The 18,108-nt window shown below is 41.8% G+C and overlaps 1 protein-coding gene across 2 annotated transcripts in view; it reads left to right on the top strand.

Annotated features, from left to right (window-relative positions):
• The window catches only part of MFSD2B (major facilitator superfamily domain containing 2B), a 39,046-nt gene extending 23,602 nt beyond the window's left edge, over positions 1-15,444 (top strand). The window contains exons 9-14 of one of the 2 annotated variants that reach the window (XM_048297650.1): positions 1,123-1,206; positions 2,524-2,604; positions 7,883-7,992; positions 9,537-9,680; positions 11,528-11,704; positions 12,707-15,444. In XM_048297650.1, the coding sequence (XP_048153607.1) occupies positions 1,123-1,206; positions 2,524-2,604; positions 7,883-7,992; positions 9,537-9,680; positions 11,528-11,704; positions 12,707-12,764 (654 nt within the window). In that variant the 3' untranslated portion in view covers positions 12,765-15,444. The remainder of the gene's footprint in view (positions 1-1,122; positions 1,207-2,523; positions 2,605-7,882; positions 7,993-9,536; positions 9,681-11,527; positions 11,705-12,706) is intronic. The other variant, XM_048297651.1, reaches the window with a different exon arrangement.
• The last annotated feature ends 2,664 nt before the right edge of the window (positions 15,445-18,108 follow it).

Here is an 18,108-nt window from a genome sequence, read left to right as displayed (position 1 = left end):
CTTGCTGACAACACCCAGAGAGGAAAAGATTTTCTGTCAGTTCATATCTCTTTGTTTTGCTATTTGTGCAGACTGAAGGGAAGGCGTGAAGGGAGGCAGAAGCTGGAAGCTATGTTACTCCAGCTCAGCCAGCATGAGCAACCCTTGCTGCTGTTACTTGAGGGAGGGACACTGATATTGTGGACTTTAGAGAATGGATCAGTAAAGGAATGGGAAGGTAAAGATACATTGGCATAATTCCAGAATATGATATCCTATGTCTAAAATTAAGGCAGCATAAACAGGGACACAAACTAGGGAAGGCTTTTGTGATAATAGAGATGGGATACAACTTTTTGAATATCCTAATTTGTATACATATGATTGGCCACCTGTAAGCTACAAGCACACAAAGGAGCAAGAATTGATCATGCTGCTGTGGCATGAGTATTAAATTCTCCTCTGTCACTCCACTTCTGCAGAATTGCTGGAGCTGGCCCTCCATCACATTCAGGTGTTCAGAGTCCCCTGAGTTCTGCAGAAGCATGGTGGTGGCACTGGCTTCACCTGTCATATAACACACTGCAGTTAGGTCCTTCCATCTGATGAGGATTCAGACATAGGGAGATACCTGACCCAAAGCTACACTCCATATCTGAGGCTGCATACAAAACCAGCTGCTTTACCACAGAAAGTTGGCAGGAGTGTTACTGCAGCTGAAAAGTTACTTGTTTCAGAGTCAGAGCTTCTAGAGAAAGATTCATGGCCTTGCTGCGGAAAAGAGAGGGCAGTTTCTTGCAGTAGTCTGTAGCTGTGACAACAAAAGGCACATGGGACATAGGGAATAATGCCTCGAGACAGAATCCTTTCATAGGGCCATTACTGTTTTGGTCAGTTTTATGCTCTGTTAGGTGTGGTTTACCTCTTGTTTACCCCAGCATTACTGGCACGTTATTCCAGTGATAACGGGACAGTTACTGCTTCTTTAAATTGTTGCAAACAAGGGATGAATGAGACTCCCAAATCCTACATTTAACACATCAGTCACCGACTGTATTTAACTAATATGGCATGTGATGTCATTTTTGTCTTTTTTTTTTCATTTTCCTTTCTCTTTTGGTGGTCACCAAATGTCTTCAACAGCTGGAGCAGGGCAACTTTGTCCTGTTCTGCACTCACGCTGCTGGCCTCCGCAATCATTTCCAGTATTTGGTGGTGACCATCTTGGTGAGTTGTACTTCTCTCCCAAATGTTACCTGGTTCTCACTGGGCTTTGGCACAAAGTAACAGAAGACAAGAAGTGTTTTGTGTCTCAGCAGAGCTGTTAGGAAGCTACACTCTCTTTTGCATTGTCTGCTTGAAATAAAGTTGGTGTTCCCTGCTGTACTTCTAAAAATATAGTGGTTTGGAACTTTTAATTCATTCCTGGTTGTTTTTACCTGTAAGCAATTTTCTGCTCCTATAAAGGGCAAAAGCTGCTTCTAGAAAGGAGGTCTGGAATTTTACCAGCTTTTTCCCTTTCCCCAATCTTATGTGCTGAAAATTAAACAACTTTAATTTGCATATTCATACACACGACTCTTCTGGGCTAGGCAGCTTGCAAGGATAAATATTTAAAATATCCAGAAATATGAAGATTCCTCTCTAGAGCAATTGGCAGCATGATAAAAAGACCCTTGTACAGAACCTTTTTTCTTGACATACAGAGATAGAATTCTGCTTGCTTAGGTGATACTTATCCTTTCCCAAATTATAAGACATATCTTTTCCAAAAACATTAAAACCAAGGTGTTGGTTATCTTAAGGCTCTGCAAAAGAGGAGTGTTGGTTATCTTAAGGCTCTGCAAGTGATGGTCACCAAGAACAGAGACAAGAGACAGTAGAGTTAAAGTAAGCAAAGACTGAAATATAACTGTAACAATTAGATGACATTTAAATAAAGGTATAGTGTAAGGCTGCCATTAGTGGCAGTACTTCAGTGCATTGGTACTATGTTGCTTGTGGTTGTTGCTGCTATGGGTGAGTATTTCAGTATCTGAAACAGCAATGTTTACTGCAAGCAACTATTTCTCTTACAGATTGTTCCTAATAAGGGATACATAGTATGGAATGCTAACTCTAAGTATATCTTAGGATAAGTTTATCTTGCACTTCATCTTTCTTCCTGTACCATGGGGTAGAGCTAAATTCACTCATCATTTGTCAGGTTCAGGCAATGTGGCAAAAGGCATTAGCACAAAGTGTGACTATTTGCAGTATGTCTGAACCTCAATGACTGAGCACAGCTTTGACTGCTGTGGCTCACATTAGGAAAGGAAATTTTAAGACACTGTCTTCTGATATTTGACTGTGGAAAACCCTCTCATGTATAGCTTAACAATGAATTTTAAAAAGTCACTCAAAGGATGAGGAAAACCAGTAATCTTCATGTTCACCTTCCTTTCAGGCCTTTATGTACTAGACAAAAAGATGCCTGTGAACTCTAGAGCTGAAGAAGACAGTGGCAGTAAGCACAGTACAGATATCGGTTTTTGTCCCTTGTAGGTATCAGCAGCTGTGAGCGTTCCCTTCTGGCAGAAGTTTCTGCAGAGATTTGGCAAGAAGTGTGCAGCATGTGGGATTTCGGTAAGCAAATGCTCTGAGAAAAAGAATTCTGCTTGTGCTCATTTCATTTGACAACTGGAGCCACTCAGGAGCTCTTTCAAGTGCTTATAAACTCAATCTATGTGAATTTGCTCAGTTTCAGAGTTTGTTTTAAATCATTATACCAAATTTCAGACAGATTCCAAGTTTCCAAGGGAAACTTTTGAGAAATGAATTGATGCCATAGGGAGGTCCCAGTTTATTTAAGAATCTGCACAAGCTCTCCTCATTTGACTGCTCTCAGAACTGAGCGTTAGTGAAGTTTTATAAATTCAGATCTGAGTTGCCTCACGTTGACAAGTTATCTGTTGTACAAGGCTTGTTTTGTCCTTGTTATATGGTGCTGAGGTGTTTGCATTGGTAATTCGGTCCCAGGCAAGGAAACAAAACTCTGTTACACGTCCTCCTCTAGGAGCACCCCCATCCCTCTGAATAGGGAGGGACAGTTATTAGTGAAGTAACGAAAAGGTGACCTACCTGAGAAAAGAAGCCTAGTTTAACTGTGACACAACTCTGCAAAGCCAGCTCAGTGAGCCTGCCCTTGTCACTGATGGATTATTTTAAGTCCCTTACTTAGTGCAGACAGCAGCAATTTTCTGTCATCATCCTCGGTGAGTTATTGTATAGGCTGGTTCCTCACCATTTTCCCCCTGTTTACCTTCAATTACTTATGAAAGAGGAAAGAAAAATTGCCTTGTGCACAACAAAGCAGGAGGATTTGAAAAAGCCAGCCCAAAGCTATATGTAAAAATCTGAACAAAGCTGAAAAATTTAGGTCCGGTGACAGTTGTTGAATAGCGTTGAACAGGTATAATTTTTGAAATTAAAAGCTGTGTTGGAATGACTTCCAGAGAATCAGAAGTAACTTTAAGACCCAAGTTCCAAATATGCTGAATTGTTATGTTTTTTGAAGTAGGCATCTGGAATCCAAGCCCCATCCTTATTTCTTTTTACCACTTGAGCAAAGAGAATTGCCAAAAGCACTATTGGCCCATTGACTAGACCTGAGAATGCAGATTTCCTCCTTAGGAAATCTCCTCCTCTGTCTACTTGGCTACAAAAAATGCTTTCTTCAACCAACTTGGCTCTACAAATTTAGTTTTACATGACTGGAAAGCCTGTAAGCACCTCTGTAAACATGGTTTAACTTAATTTTACAGTTGAGTTGCTTGACTGTTATGGTCTAAGTGGGGGATGGATTGAAAAAAAGCCACCTCTCTCTTTCACCTTGTAGACATTTCTCAGGGGACTCAGTGTGTGCTCAGTGATGGATTTAGTGTCTGACAATGCATCACAGGAGCTTCCTATACTACCACCTTGTGTGATCTGTACAACTAACCTGTTCTCTCCCAGTATGAAATAAAAGCACATCATTTAAGGCTCCTGAGTTTGTCATTGGGGAATGGTCTACTGGAAGGGAAGGAGACAGGGGAGAAAACAAATTTTTTTTCTCTAAAACCTCACTCAGTTTTCAGGGTGAACATGTGATTGGAAATTCAGTTTCCTGAAAGAAATAGTCACAGTGCTCCAGACTAATTTTTCCTGTTAAGGTGATTCTAATGTTGAAGAGAACCCTGAAAGAGGTTAGAAGCTGGTAGATAAGCAACAAGAATCTTGGCTTTCTTCCACTGATATTTCTCCTTTTTTACCCATTCCTCCACAAGACATGGCCAACAAGTCTAACTACTGATTAAGTATCTAAAGACTTTTTGGAATTATCAGGAATTATCCTGCTCCCAAGTAGGATCCTTGATAGCATTCTTCCCACAACCAGGTGGGTGCACAGGCTAGAAATTATTCTCTTCTATTTATTTCCTTCAGCTTCCACATGCTGTGTTCATTTAGGTGTCTGCTCTGCCCTCATGGAGCAAGCATTGAACTTACATTCAATAAGTCTCAGATGGTGACTGGAGGTGAAGTTGTCATGAGAAATTTTTAGAAGTGTGGTGTCTTCTTGGTTCATAGTTTTGGCAAGGTGTCTAAAAGCAGAAGACGGCTCTCTCCCACAACTCCAGCTTCCATCCTAGCCAATAATACCTTCTGGCTGTGGGTTTTGGAGGATTTAGTAAAAATAAAAACACCTCTTCACAGATATGCAATTGTTTACTTGCCATCTATGAGCACTGTGCAGCATGGAGAGATGCCTTTGGATGAATCCGGGCTCTGCAGCCCTGTTTCCACTTTCCCATCCTGTTTCCACTCTCCCATCCTGTTTCCACTCACATCCTCCCTGCACCTTTTCCTGATTTGCCCTTCATAATGTGCTGCTGCACAGACCAGTACCACCTTCAGCATCCCAGCAGGGTCACCTTCCACAGTGCTGCCAGGGAACGGATGGAAGGCATGGGATAACTGTAGGATATTGTTTATAACTCAGAGGGCAGCAGCCCTGTGATGAGGGAGCAGATGCCAATAACAGAGTATTTGCTTTACAAGTAAGAAAGAAGGAGCTGCATTAGCTGCTTATTGCAGTGGGAGCACTGCCCCCACGACTGCGATGCCGCTGCGCGAGCAAGACTTTAGGGCATTGTAACTTCAGTCCTGCTGGCCCTGCTTCTCTTTCTCTAGGAAATTACAGTTACAATGATTATTATTATTGATCTAGAATTTTGTTTAAGTGCTTTGGTTTCTGAGTGGGTGCCCCATGTGGAGCATAAGGCAGTCATAAAATTGCTTATAGACAACATAAAATCTTGTATTGCTGGAGTGCTCTCTTGTGGTGAAATAACGATTTTGCCACAACACTGGGCTAATGGAAGGATTATCTGCCTGTGCTGGGAACTTGCAGTCAGGAAAGGTTATTTTCTGCCTCCTTAACTTGGGAGCAAATGCTTTAGATGGGAAATGCATTTAAAACATAAACATAATGGATTAGTCTCCAGGACTCCCAGAATCACTTATCATACAGAACTGTAAATAGCAGTGCTTAGGGGAATCACTCTCTGTGAAAGCTCTTCTCATACCCTCAGCTCCCAACGTGCACATGTAGAGGATTGAAACACTTAATGTTAAACTAATCCCCCATCATTAAAAAGCCCTGTAGATAAGCCCCTGGTTCAGGATTCTACATGTGCTGCTGTGCCTGTTCACAGGCGTGGGAGATGGAGCATATGATGGGTATAGGACAGCTGGGCAGTAGGCATTCAATCAGCATTTAAAATAGTGGATTTTCAATCCTGTAAGCCCATTGCTTCAAGTTGAAGTTGAAGAAATCTAGTGACTATGACTACTGCCAGAACACAAATCCCAAGCATCCCAAATTAATTTGGTTTTGAGGGTAGCCTCTGTGACTTGGCATGCAATGTCTTGAGTGGATCCGGCTGTGTAGAGTGGAGTAAAACACCCTGAATTTTGGGTTTAGTTATTGCTGAGTATGTATATGGCTTTAAAGGAGTCATTGGAAATGAAAGCAAATTCTTCCTCATTCAAGACTGAAGGTGATCTGTGAAATGGTATATTTACAGTTTAAAATGACCACTGAAGCCCTGCTACTCCCCTTGAAATGCAGTGTGAGGATGTTTTAAGGCATCGTCTCTAATAGTAAATTAAATAGTTCCACTGGCCTAAAATAGAAATTGACATTTGTTCATCTCTGTTGCTCAACTGGCAGAAAAATCTTTGCCCAAGCTGATTAGCAGTCTCCCAAGAATTATCAGTGTTCATGGATAAAGGAAGAGCAACTGACAGTGTCTACCGGGATTTGTGCAAAGCATTTGATACTGTCCTGCATGACATCCTTGTCTGTAAGCTGGAGAGGCATGGATTTGGTGGATGGACCACTCAGTGGATAAGGAATTGGCTGGATGGTGGCGCCCCAAGAGTTGTAGTCAATGGTTCAATGTCCAAGTGGAGACCAGCGAGGAGTGTCATTTCCAGGGGTCTGTATTGGGACTGGCTCTCTTTAACATCTTTGTCAGTGACATGGACAGTGGGACTGAGGCACCCTCAGCAGGTTTGCTGGTGACACTGAGCTGTGTGCTGCAGGGGACACGCTGGAGGGAAGGGAGGCCATCCTGAGGGACCTGCACAGGCTTGGGAGGTGGGACTGTGGGAACCTCATGGAGTTCATCAAGGTCAAGTGCAAGATCCTGCACCTGGATCAGGGCAATCCCAAGCACAAATACAAGATGGGTGGAAAATGGATTGAGAGCAGCCTTGAGGGGAAAGAAACGGGGGTGTTGGTTGACAAGACACTCAAGATGACGCAGCAATGTGCACTTGCAGCCTGCAAAACTGAACGCTTCAAAAGCAGTGTGGGCAGCAGCTGAGGAAGGTGATTCTGCCCCTCTGCTCCACTTTTGTGAGCACCCTCCTGCCATGCTGCATCCAGCTCTGGGACCTACAACCTCAGAAGGATGTGGACCTGCTGGAGTGAGTCCAAAGGAGGACCACAAAAATGATCAGAGGGTTGGAGCACCTCTCCTATGAAGACAGGCTGAGAGAGCTAGGTTTGTTCAGCCTGGAGAAGAGAAGGCTCTGGGGAGACCTTAGAGGCCCTTCCAGTGCCTAAATGGGCCACAAGAGAGCTGGAGAGGGACTTCCTACAGGGGCATGGAGTGATAGGACAAAGGGGAATGGCTTTAACCTGACAGAGGGTAGGTTTAGATTAGATTCTGGGAAGAAATTTTTTGCTGTGAGGGTGGTGAGGCCCTGGCAGAGGTTGCCCAGAGAAGCTGTGGATGCCCCATCCCTGGAAGTGTTCAAGGCCAGGGCTTGAACACTTGGATGGGGCTTGGAGCAAGCTGGTCTAGTGGAAGGTGTCCCTGCCCATGGCAGCGGGGTTGGAACGAGATGATCTTTAAAGGTCCCATCCTAACCAAACCATTCTGTTATTCTACCTGGGCACAGTTTGGGAATCAACCACTTCAGGGCTCTTTACAAAAAGTATTTATATGGCCGTAGGTCTTCTGGAGACCATGAATGTTTAGGAGTATGAATGTAGCCAGGGTCTGTGTGTTGGCTTCAAGACTGGTAAATAGGCTCTTGGGTCTGCTTAATTTACTTGTTCAGTTGTAGCCCTAATACTGCTGACAGAGACAACACTACTACCACTTGTCCTACGTTTCTCCAATTATTCTGGATAGTTAAGTACAGACTGACTCAGGGCTCTTTGGAAATGCTATTTCACCAAAATACTGAAGTATGAGACATTGTTGTGTGTGAACTGTTCTGTAACATAGTTTTGTATTTGGAAGGGAACAATCTGTATAGCATTGAGCAGTGCATGCTGAAACTCAGATATAATGCTTTTCTTCTTCAGTGGATGATTCCTTTTGCAGTCATGTTAGTGACCATTCCAAACCTGATCCTGGCTTACTTCGTGGCCTTCATCTCTGGTCTGAGCATTGCAGCATCTCTTCTGTTGCCATGGTAGGAGAATTTTACATTTGAGGTGGGGAATTAATGTATTTTTGCGTTAAATGTATGTACTACTCCATGGAATTTGCCTCTGAAAGAGGAAGAATATGGCAAGAGTCACATCTTCCAAGAATCTTTTTTTGGTTTTATAGTGGATGCTATTTGCAATGATGTGAGCTTGGTTGCCCTGTTGTTAACAGATTACATCTACTGTAACTGTAGTTGCTCTTTGTACATAAGAGTACGTAAATTAATCAATAATCTAAGTAACTACAGAATGTGTGATAACATTGCTTCAGGAATTATGAAGTTAGGCAAATCAGTTAATGATGAGCAATTAAGAATGTAGCAGAGGACACACAAGGGAAACTATGTCTAACCTTACTTTTTATAAGGGCACATTGTTATACAACGGGGGAAATGGCTTTAAACTGAAAGATGATAGATTTAGATTATGTTTTAGAAAGAATTTCTTTACTGTGAGGATGGTGAGGCCCTGGCACAGGTTGCCCAGAGAAGCTGTGGATGCCCCTTCCCTGGAAGTGTTCAAGGTCAGGTTTGATGGGGCTTGGAGCAACCTGGTCTAGTGGAAGGTGTCCCTTCCCATGGCAGGGGGGTTGGGATAAGATGATCTTTGAAAGTCCCTTCAAATGGAAAGTCACACCATTCCATGATTCTATGTATCCCTGCTTGAGCAGTCCTCTGTTACAGATCAGATAACACGAGGTTATTGTTAGGTTATTAAAAGAAACCAAGAATTAAGGTTCTTTGCACTTGAGGACTGAAAATAAGTGCAGAAAAACTACTCAAAGATAAGCATGGCAGGACATTTCCTCTTCAGATTAAATAATTATTATTGAGGTCACATTAACCAGAAAGCAAGACCATTGCTGAAGGCACTGTTTTTCATAATCTGTTTGTAGAATGCCCTGAAAACTCCAACAGATCATGGCATACATAGTTTGAAATAAGTTGTCAAACTACATAAGCTTTTCTGCACAGAGGCTGAGAAGCCCTTTTTTTTCCAACTGTAAATGATTATATATATTGGAAATAAAAAGTCAATTCGCAATTGACATTTGAGCAGCTTCCATTCTAATTCCCCATTACCAAATTCAGTCTCTTTGAAGTAGAGAGAGAATAGGTTTCATTTGGTCTCTGAAAATGTTTTTACCTTGTCAAAAGAGCTATTTCAGAATGCAACTATTCAGAGATTCAGAGTCCCTTGAAATATTAAGAAACGTGGGGTTTTTTGTTGCTCTTTTTTTAACATCACAACTTCTGATTGGAATGACAGGCAGACCAGGAAATTCTGTCACCTCTCAAGTGTTTGATGGCTTTTCTGTGGTTTTCTACATTTTAATATGTGGCCATGCTTTTCTTACACATTTTTTGCCCTCCTTTCCAGCAGTAGAACCTTTTGAACTGGATTCTTTCATGTGCATGACTACATCAATCAGCTCAAAAATGGAGGAGGGCTGTGCTCTATTTCATTAAGTTTGGACTTTGAAAAGAAATTTTGGCTTGAGTTTTTCTTTTATCTGGCTCACTTCTAGGTCAATGCTGCCTGATGTTGTTGATAACTTTCGCCTGCAGAATCCCCATGGAAAAGGACATGAAACCATTTTCTATTCTTCTTATGTTTTTTTTACCAAGATGTCAGCAGGAATTGGCTTAGGAATTTCTGCAGCAGGACTGGAGTAAGTAACACTGTGTTTCCACTTAGTGGATCTACTCTGAAAGCATTCTGAGGTTACAGCACTTTTACCCTGTGGAGTTAATTGCCTTCATGCCCTGAGCTTGAAAGTGCCAGCAGCTCCAGATGGCTGACCACTAAAGACAGGATTGTTGCCATCTAGGCCAGACAACTGAGCATTAGGTTACCTGCCCTGACATGTTTCTGTTCAGAAAAACCTGACTTTCCTTTAGATTTTCCTCTTTTCAATTACTCATGTAAATTTTAGTGGCTTATATGAGTAAAGAACTAAACAAGAAAGTGCAGCAGATGAAGTTTCCCCACAGGTGATACATCTGCTTTGTGCATTCCCTGTTGCATCTGGACTGGACTATCTCTATGAGCTTGTAAGTCTTTGCATGGATTTGAGTGCTTTCAGGGGAGCCAGTAGCCTCTTCAGGATAAAAGGATCATTTCATAAATGGATCAATTCCTGCACGGTTTTAGGGAACTGGATACTGATCAGAGCCAGGAACAGCCTTTCTCACGGCTCTGTCCATCACCTAGACCATGTCACTTTGGGAGATGGTTTATGGTCTCTTTCCACTTTGTCTTGTCTGTTCTGACCAGATTGAGAAAGTGGCCAGGCATCCCCTGCCCTGCCTTTGTGCAAGACCTGGCAGAAAGGGCCTGTGCCTGTCCGTGCTGCAGCACACAATAAACACTTAGAAGGGAAATCTAGCCCTTGACTCCAGATTAGGTTTTGGTAACCAGAATGTTATGCTTTGGGGCCTTAAGCGGAAATTGCTAAATAACAGGCAATGCTTGGCTGAACATTTTGGGCTTAGGAATTTTAGCTGCTTATTGCTAAAACCCTCAAACAATTCACTGTTCCCCAATTAGCCCCTTTTCAATTGCATTCCAGTTGGGTCCCAGCAATTTGCCAAAGCAGATGTTTGTGGGAGAACACAGAAAACAGAGTGATGCCAAATGAGCTGTAGCTTTCATTAGGTGGATGTTCAGAGGAAAAACTCATTCCACAAATTTGGAATAGGAATTTGAGTATATCAACAGTTGTGGGACTGCATGGAAGCCCTGAATCAATGAAGTGTGTGTACCTAACTCGGAGCACTTGAGTAAATTTGTCTATCTTGAGACGAGTGCTTAAGTGTGTGTTTAAATTAAAGTTAATTATTGCTGTTGAAATTGGTCAAATTACTTGCATGCTTTTAAAGCAGAGCTTGAATAGTTTGCTGAATATTAATAGGAAACATGTAAGAGATTAACTTCACAGAACCACAGAATCACAGAATCACAGAATCACAGAATGGGTAGGGCTGGAAGGGACCACAGTGGCTCATCTGGTTCCAACTTTCTTTGCTTAAGCAGGGTCATCTCAGAGCACATGGCACAGGATTGTGTCCAGATGGTTCTCGAATATCTCCAGTGAGGGAGACTCCACACTCTCTCTGGGCAATCTGTTCAGTGCTCGGTCACTGCACAGGAAAGAAGTTCTGCCTCATGTTCAGGTGGAACTTGCTGGGCATCAGTTTATTTCCTTACATGGGATTCCACAATCCTTTCTTTAAAAGTATGCAAGTAATTTGACCAATTTCAACAGCAACAATTAACTTTAATGTTACATATAATAACAAGAAAATACAGAGGTAATGCAGTTATCTGAAGTCAAGCACAAAAATGAGGTTTGAAAAACATTATTTGAAATGTAGTGGGAAGAAGGAAAAAAGAGAGGTTTAGGGAAAATGGGAGAAAAGTCTTGAAGAGTGTTGGGGGAGAGAAGGAAGCCTTCAGGTGAACACAACAGCCTTTTAGCTTTGGATATACACACACCACTTGTTTCCATTTGTTTAGGTTTACTGGATACAAGCCAGGGATATGCAGACAGTCAGATGATGTGATCCTCACTCTGAAACTCCTCATTGGAGCAGTCCCTGCCATCCTCATCCTTTTAGGTTTATTTATACTCCTTTTCTACCCGATCACTGAAGAAAGTCGGAAAGAAACAAAGCTTGCCCTTGAAGAGCTAAGGTAGGTTTGGACTGGCAGTAAAACAGCAGCAATGCCACCACTGCACCTCTTAATCATAATGGGAAAATTATTGTTTTATAATAAGAATATAGATATTCCTTACAACAAAATAAAACAATGTGCTCTTAGTCAAATTATTAATGGAATGGTGCCATGACATGTTCCAGTATCTCTTTTTTTGTAGTGCAGTACAACCTGCTTAGAAGACCATTTATCAGAAATTTCAGCTGCTCTATTTTACTTTTTCTCTGGAGTGGCTCACAAAGCACTATTGTGGTACATTGTTTCAGGCCAGAAATGAGGAATATTCTACATAGATTAAATTTCTGGGGAAAATGTGAATAGTTACAATTTACTTTTATACAGAAGAAAATTATACTGTTGACTGCATTCTTGGTGTTTATGGAATACAAGAAATATCCAAACCATTTAGAGGCGTAGGCAGAAAAGACTGTGGGAGAAAAAGAGAGATCAGCTTTGAGCTATTCTTTCTCCTATTACACTATCACTCTCCTTCCTCCCTTTTTTCTCCTTCTCCAAAGAAAATCTTGTCTAGCTCAAATTCATTCACTTCTGTCAAGTCTTGAGTCCTTGACATACGTAAGGACACTCCTGGCAGACTGATGGGTAAAATACCAAAAAAATAGGTTGTTACTCTGTCTTGATTTTATTATCCCAATTTACTGGAATTGGGAATTGATTTCCATGCTAAGGAATCCATTCTAAGACCTAAGCATGAGTGTCTGGGACCAATTCATGCCCTAAGATATCCAAGATATGTGCGTGGGGTTGGCAGATACAACACAGGCCTCTCTGCAGACTGGAGGAGACAGGGTAAACAATCTAAAATGGGGCTGGTCCCTCTGTTCAGGAACTTCAGTGTCCAGAACAACCACACCTTGCTGGAGGTTCTCAGCTGTTTGAGACTGCCATGCTCAGCTTGATTAGTCAGCAGTGAAAGACAGAAGTGTGTTCATATATCATTTGTTCTGCTTTTAACAGGAGGAGCCATCAAAGCACAGATAACTTGGACAGCCACAAAAAGGACACCTCTGTCTGAATGCTCTGAACTTTCCAAATACAGGCTTACATCCCACCAAAAAACTCTGTGAGAGTTTCCCAGGTCATTTTTCTGCTTGCGTTTTATCAAAAAGGACAAAGGATGATTCTGATATAGTCAGTAATGAAATCAAGAGAGGACACCTTGGTGCAAATATACACCTAACTCCACGCACTGTGCTAAAAAAGACATTACACACATTCAGAAATGCAAGCTATTGAAGGCTTGGGGGTTTTTTGTTTGTTTTCCAACGATTAATGGGAAGCTGTGATCTTGTTCATGGGAGATTTTATGCATTTATAGGTCAAGGGGAAAAAAAGTGTAAATATGACCAGAGAATTTTTGAATGTTCTGAATTGGAAAAGACTCACAAGGTCATGGAGTCCAATTCATGATGCACCGCCCAAATATTAACTCACAATATACTTCACCCTTGGAGGCTGGGGTGGCTTTTGAGCACAATCTCTACCTATAAATCGCACACTATTGTGTTTGGAAAGCACTTGGGAACCTGAAGTATACTATATGAAGTTAGGATTTATTTTGTTTTGAAATGAAGCAAATCACTGGTGCGGACATATTCTGATGATTTTTTTTTCCATTTTTTTTGAAAGAGATTTTGAGGTAATTTAAGTTTATAGACTCTGTAAGAAATACAACCCTACATTTCCCACTACCCATGTTTCTTGCTTCTGAAACCTATAAACTGATCTCTGTCAGAGAATGAAAACATTTTCAAAATCAGCATCTCCCCATAGGATATACAAAATCAGTAGTCCCTTCCCAAAATTATGTAATTTAAATATCTTTAAATTTTGGCCTTTAAAGTAATCATGATACCCATTTCTCACATGGTGTAGGCTCTCTACCTCAGGAAACACCATGGCATGGGTATTAATCTCAGCTTGCACCTATTTTGTAATAATGAGGCTACACCTGCCTTTTAAATGGTGGTTTTTTTCAGTTAGGGATGGTATCGTGCTTTAGATACATCAACTGGACCCTCATTTCTAGATGTACACTGTTGAGCACAGTTTTTATATGAAAGACACACCAAACCTCAGGCACCTTCTGGAGCACTGCAGTTCAGACCTGTTCATTCCTGGCTTCTGTAATCAGTGCAGGTACAGAGACCTCCAGAAACTGGCTCCAAGCTTAAGCTAAAATGATTGGGTTCTGAGGACATATATAAATCTGAAAGAGGGAGGAATCCAAGAGGTTTGTTCACCTTGAAGAAATTAGCAAAACGCAAGACAAGACAGGAATTTCATCCCACTGCCTTCACTGTGTGTCTCTGTGAGAGGTGCCTTTTTGCTGCACCAGAAGTGCCTTTGGAGAATGAGCTTGCTGCTGTCAGGGAGCACCTGGAGAAAGTGGAAGTGGCCACCTGTAATTTGCTCAGGGCCATCTGGGAAGTGGCTCACAGTGCTGGGACTGGAAACTGAGAAAGCTTTTGCTGAAGGGCACTGTGAAGTAAAATCAATGCAACCATGGAGTGTCTCATTAAGTTTGGTACTGAAACCTTGTCAGGCAAGTTTGAAGTCAAAGGCCTTATGAACTGTCCTAATTTAGCAAAGTACTTAATCATGAGGAGCTTCTAAGGATATATTTTGAGTGTGTGTGAGTAAAAGTTAACTGCATTTAAGATTTCTGTTGAGTTTCCATCTAAGGCTGGGGTTTTTTGGTTTTTTTCTTGTTTTGGTTTTTGGACAAACCAAGATAGGTATGCCTGAGGCATATGCATTTACAACTATAAAAACCATAAGCCTGTTTACAATTTTGAGTCTGATGGAATTTGAAATAGCAGATTTGTTGCATTTGGAAGTAGGTAAGTTATGTAGCAATATTACATAGCTCCAAAACATCACAGAGAACAGTTTAGGGCATTCGATTTATTCTGTAATATTTGGGTATTTCTGAATAGTCATGTTTAAAAATAACCAGAATCCCCAGTAAAGGCTGTTAATGTTTTTTAATGGGTTATGTTTTCAGCTGTTACAAAGCTGTAGCTACAAGGCAATGAGTCTGTGTCGGTTTATATAAACTGAATATGTAGTCCAGCAATAAAAGGGCTGCAGAAACTGCTGGCTGGGGTTGAGTGGAGTCATTTGAATGTGGCTTAAGCTATTATTTCTAGATCAGTTGTGGCAGTTGCCTCTAAAACTGTGTAACAGCCAGTCTGAATTCAGACTCTTGGAAGGTAAACTTGGTTGATTATAAACTGTTTTCTTTCTTCTCCAGAGAGACAATGTGATCTTTATCTCACTGAAATGTACTCAGTCCTCACTTTGCATATGGTAGCAGCAATGGGAACTGCCAAAAGAAAAGAGAACGCTTCTGTAGATTAAGTGAAGCAGACTATTTTTCTATTTTGAAAATCTCATTATTTTATTTCACTATCAGAGTTGTAATTTTGTTGAGAAAATGGATGTATTTTTGTAAGTCAAATGAATGGATGATTAAGTGCAGGATAAGATTATTTTTGTAACTTTCTTTTCTTAGGGCTCAGTGTTGGTGCAGTAAAATGAATGAGATTTGTGTGTCTCCTTGTCAGTTTTAAATGATGTCTATGCCTTATATTCAGGCATGTGACTGAATGACTTATGTTCAGAATATGTGACTGAAAGAAGCAAATTCTTATGTTGACAACCATTCAGATTAAATGCTAATCTAATGTAAACCTCTTGCCTTCCTGCTGATTGACAGTAACAGGGGCCAGGTTCAGTCTCCAGGGGTTCTCCTTCAGGTAATATCCAAATACAGTAATAAGAATATGGGAGATTGGATTAAACCAGCTGGGTGCCTAATGGACAGCACTTCCCCACCTGCACACAGGCAATTCCAACAAATAGGGGAAGAAAAGAGAAGGGTAACAGAGTTAAGTGTACTGGGTAGTGCTCTGTAATGCAAACCATGTCCAATTCCTTGTCCTTGCTGAGTATAGCAAGGGCAGCCCAAATCTTCCACACTGGGCTGGTTACTGGCAGTCAGTAGCTGAACTGGTCACCAGTCATAAAATCATGGAATCACTACAGTTACAAAAAACCTTTAAGATCATCAAGTCTAACCATCAACCCAGTCTTTTCTTCCCAGTTTGATCCTCTTTCCTGCCTAACAATATTGCTGAAACCTTCCAAGGTTACCCACCTCCCTGAGAGTTCCTGCTGGTGATCAGGTAACCCCATATCCGAGCTGCTGTTCCCACCAGGCACTGATGGAGAGAGTGCTGGGGGCCCCCAGCTGTGCCTCCAAGTTCCCCTCCTGCCTCACAGTCCCCTGCCTGCCCCTGAGCTCACTGACCAGCCTTGGCTTAGCTGGATTAGTTCCCTTGTGTCAAGTCCCCCACGTTAACAGGTGGACACTACCTCGGACATCTGTCCCTGGGGAGTCCCTGAAGGCTGAGACCTTCTGTGTCAGGTCACTGGATTTTCAGGAAGGGCTCTGAAATTCTGAGTATTAATTCCTTAAGTCACTCCTGCACTTTAAAAGAATTGCTACTTGACTCAATCCTTTCTGCATCCTCTCATCTTTATTCACCTTCAGCATTCCAAGGAAAATAGTCAAAGTGGATAACATCTTAAAGCAAACTGCTTTTGGGTTCAGAGTTTGTTTCCAAGTATCACTTGTTCACTTTCTTCTCTGCTTGCCTTTCTGGGCTGCAGACAGAAAACACAGAATTAAATCAAGCTTCTTGAGAGGAGGAGTTTCCACCAGGGAAACTCATGTCCTTTCAGACCTGGTATCTGTTGTCCAGCTCTAAGATGAGGAAGAGAGGGCAAGTTAGCTCAAAGTCCCGTACAAGAGACTACAGCTGTTTAGTGGTCAATCATATACCTCAGATAAATTTCATATCATAGTTACGTAAAAACAGTCTCAAAATGTTATAATAGCCTTTTCCTTAAGAAAACTTCTAGACTGATTGATAGGAAGGTCAGTTGGATTCATACAACTGGTGGGTGCAGGAGGGAATTTTGTTTTCGTGCAATTTCACTGTGTGTTTTTTTTACCTTTACTCTCTGCAATTCCACAGTTCAGATGTTCAGCAAGAGTGCTGAGTATTAGGGTTACAAGAATGTGTGTATGCTGTAGGCTTAAAGTATGAAATCAGGTGGCTTTCACTTCACAAAGCACCAAACCTGCTGCACAAACCAGATGCTGACTCACTGAGAAGCTTCACTCAAAAGATGAAGCGGCAGCATCTGTCTGTCCCCGAGGCAGAGAAGGAAACTTTTTGCCATGTTGCACCTGAGAATTTGCAGTCTCTGAAGACACAAACGGGCACGACAGAGCTGAACAAAGAGAGGGCACTTTTAAGCTGTGGCACTTTTCAGAGGGGTTGGGTCCTCAGTACCACTTAGAGATGTTAGACAGCAGCAGCCTCTAACCCCAGCTGGAGAGCAGCAGCACTGCTGGCTGATAGGGAAACATGCGTGTTTGCTCTGAAAGTGTGGGAGCAGAACTAAACCTTATTTCCTGATCTATTTCTTACCCCAAATGATCTTAGATGAGACTATGAATTTCAGCTACACCCTTCAGCTGTATGTCCTCACTTTTGCTGTGCCCTGCTGTAGATGGTGAGGCAGGATTGCTCAGGTCTCATGGAACTGATGGTCATTTGCTCAGCTTCACTGATAAAGCTCCACTCTGGAGGCCCAGCACCCATCCCCTGCCAGGCTGTTTTTGCTGATATACGCGGAATCATCATGGAATTTCATCTGTTTTACCTAGAGGATGTTTTTGCCTGCCTAGGGCTTGTCACTGTGATGATGTAACAGGTTCACATTGGCTGAGAAGTTTCTGTTCAAACTGGCTGCAGCCCACGAAGGCTTCCCTTGTGTTTCCAAAATAAACTCGCTCTTTGGTCCAAGGAGGGGGTGAGAGAGATCTATGGAAGGACTCTGAAATTTTCCCAGGTTTCTCTCAGCAGATCAAGAGGTTTTATTATTCAGCATCATTATCTTTTTCCTGTGTGTTTATTAAATAAATAGTTTTTATCTCTTTCCTTCGAGGAAAATTTATTTTTTCCCGAACCTGGTGGGGGAGGGATGGTTGTGACCTGCCTTCTCTCAGAGGATATATTTCTAAATTTGGCCAAATCGGAACACTGTGATTCCATGAAATAAGCAAGTCTCTTAACATAAGGATTTCATTCTTCCAGTATTCCTAGGGTTATATTTTAAATGCAGTATTTGTCCACATGCAGAGAGCACACCATGAAGAACCAGTGTAATCTGTTGACCAAACTATTAAGAGCTTTTAGCAGGTGTCTTGCACTTGCTGTGTCTGCTCCAGTTACCCCACACAGCAATGTCCTGTGCATAGCTAAGTCCTTGGTGGTCACCTG

The sequence above is a fragment of the Corvus hawaiiensis genome, chromosome 3, assembly GCF_020740725.1.
Source record: "Corvus hawaiiensis isolate bCorHaw1 chromosome 3, bCorHaw1.pri.cur, whole genome shotgun sequence".
NCBI classification, from domain to species: Eukaryota; Metazoa; Chordata; class Aves; order Passeriformes; family Corvidae; genus Corvus; species Corvus hawaiiensis.
The sequence above is the reverse complement of the archived record's forward strand: the minus strand, read 5'-3'. Positions and strand labels throughout refer to the sequence as shown.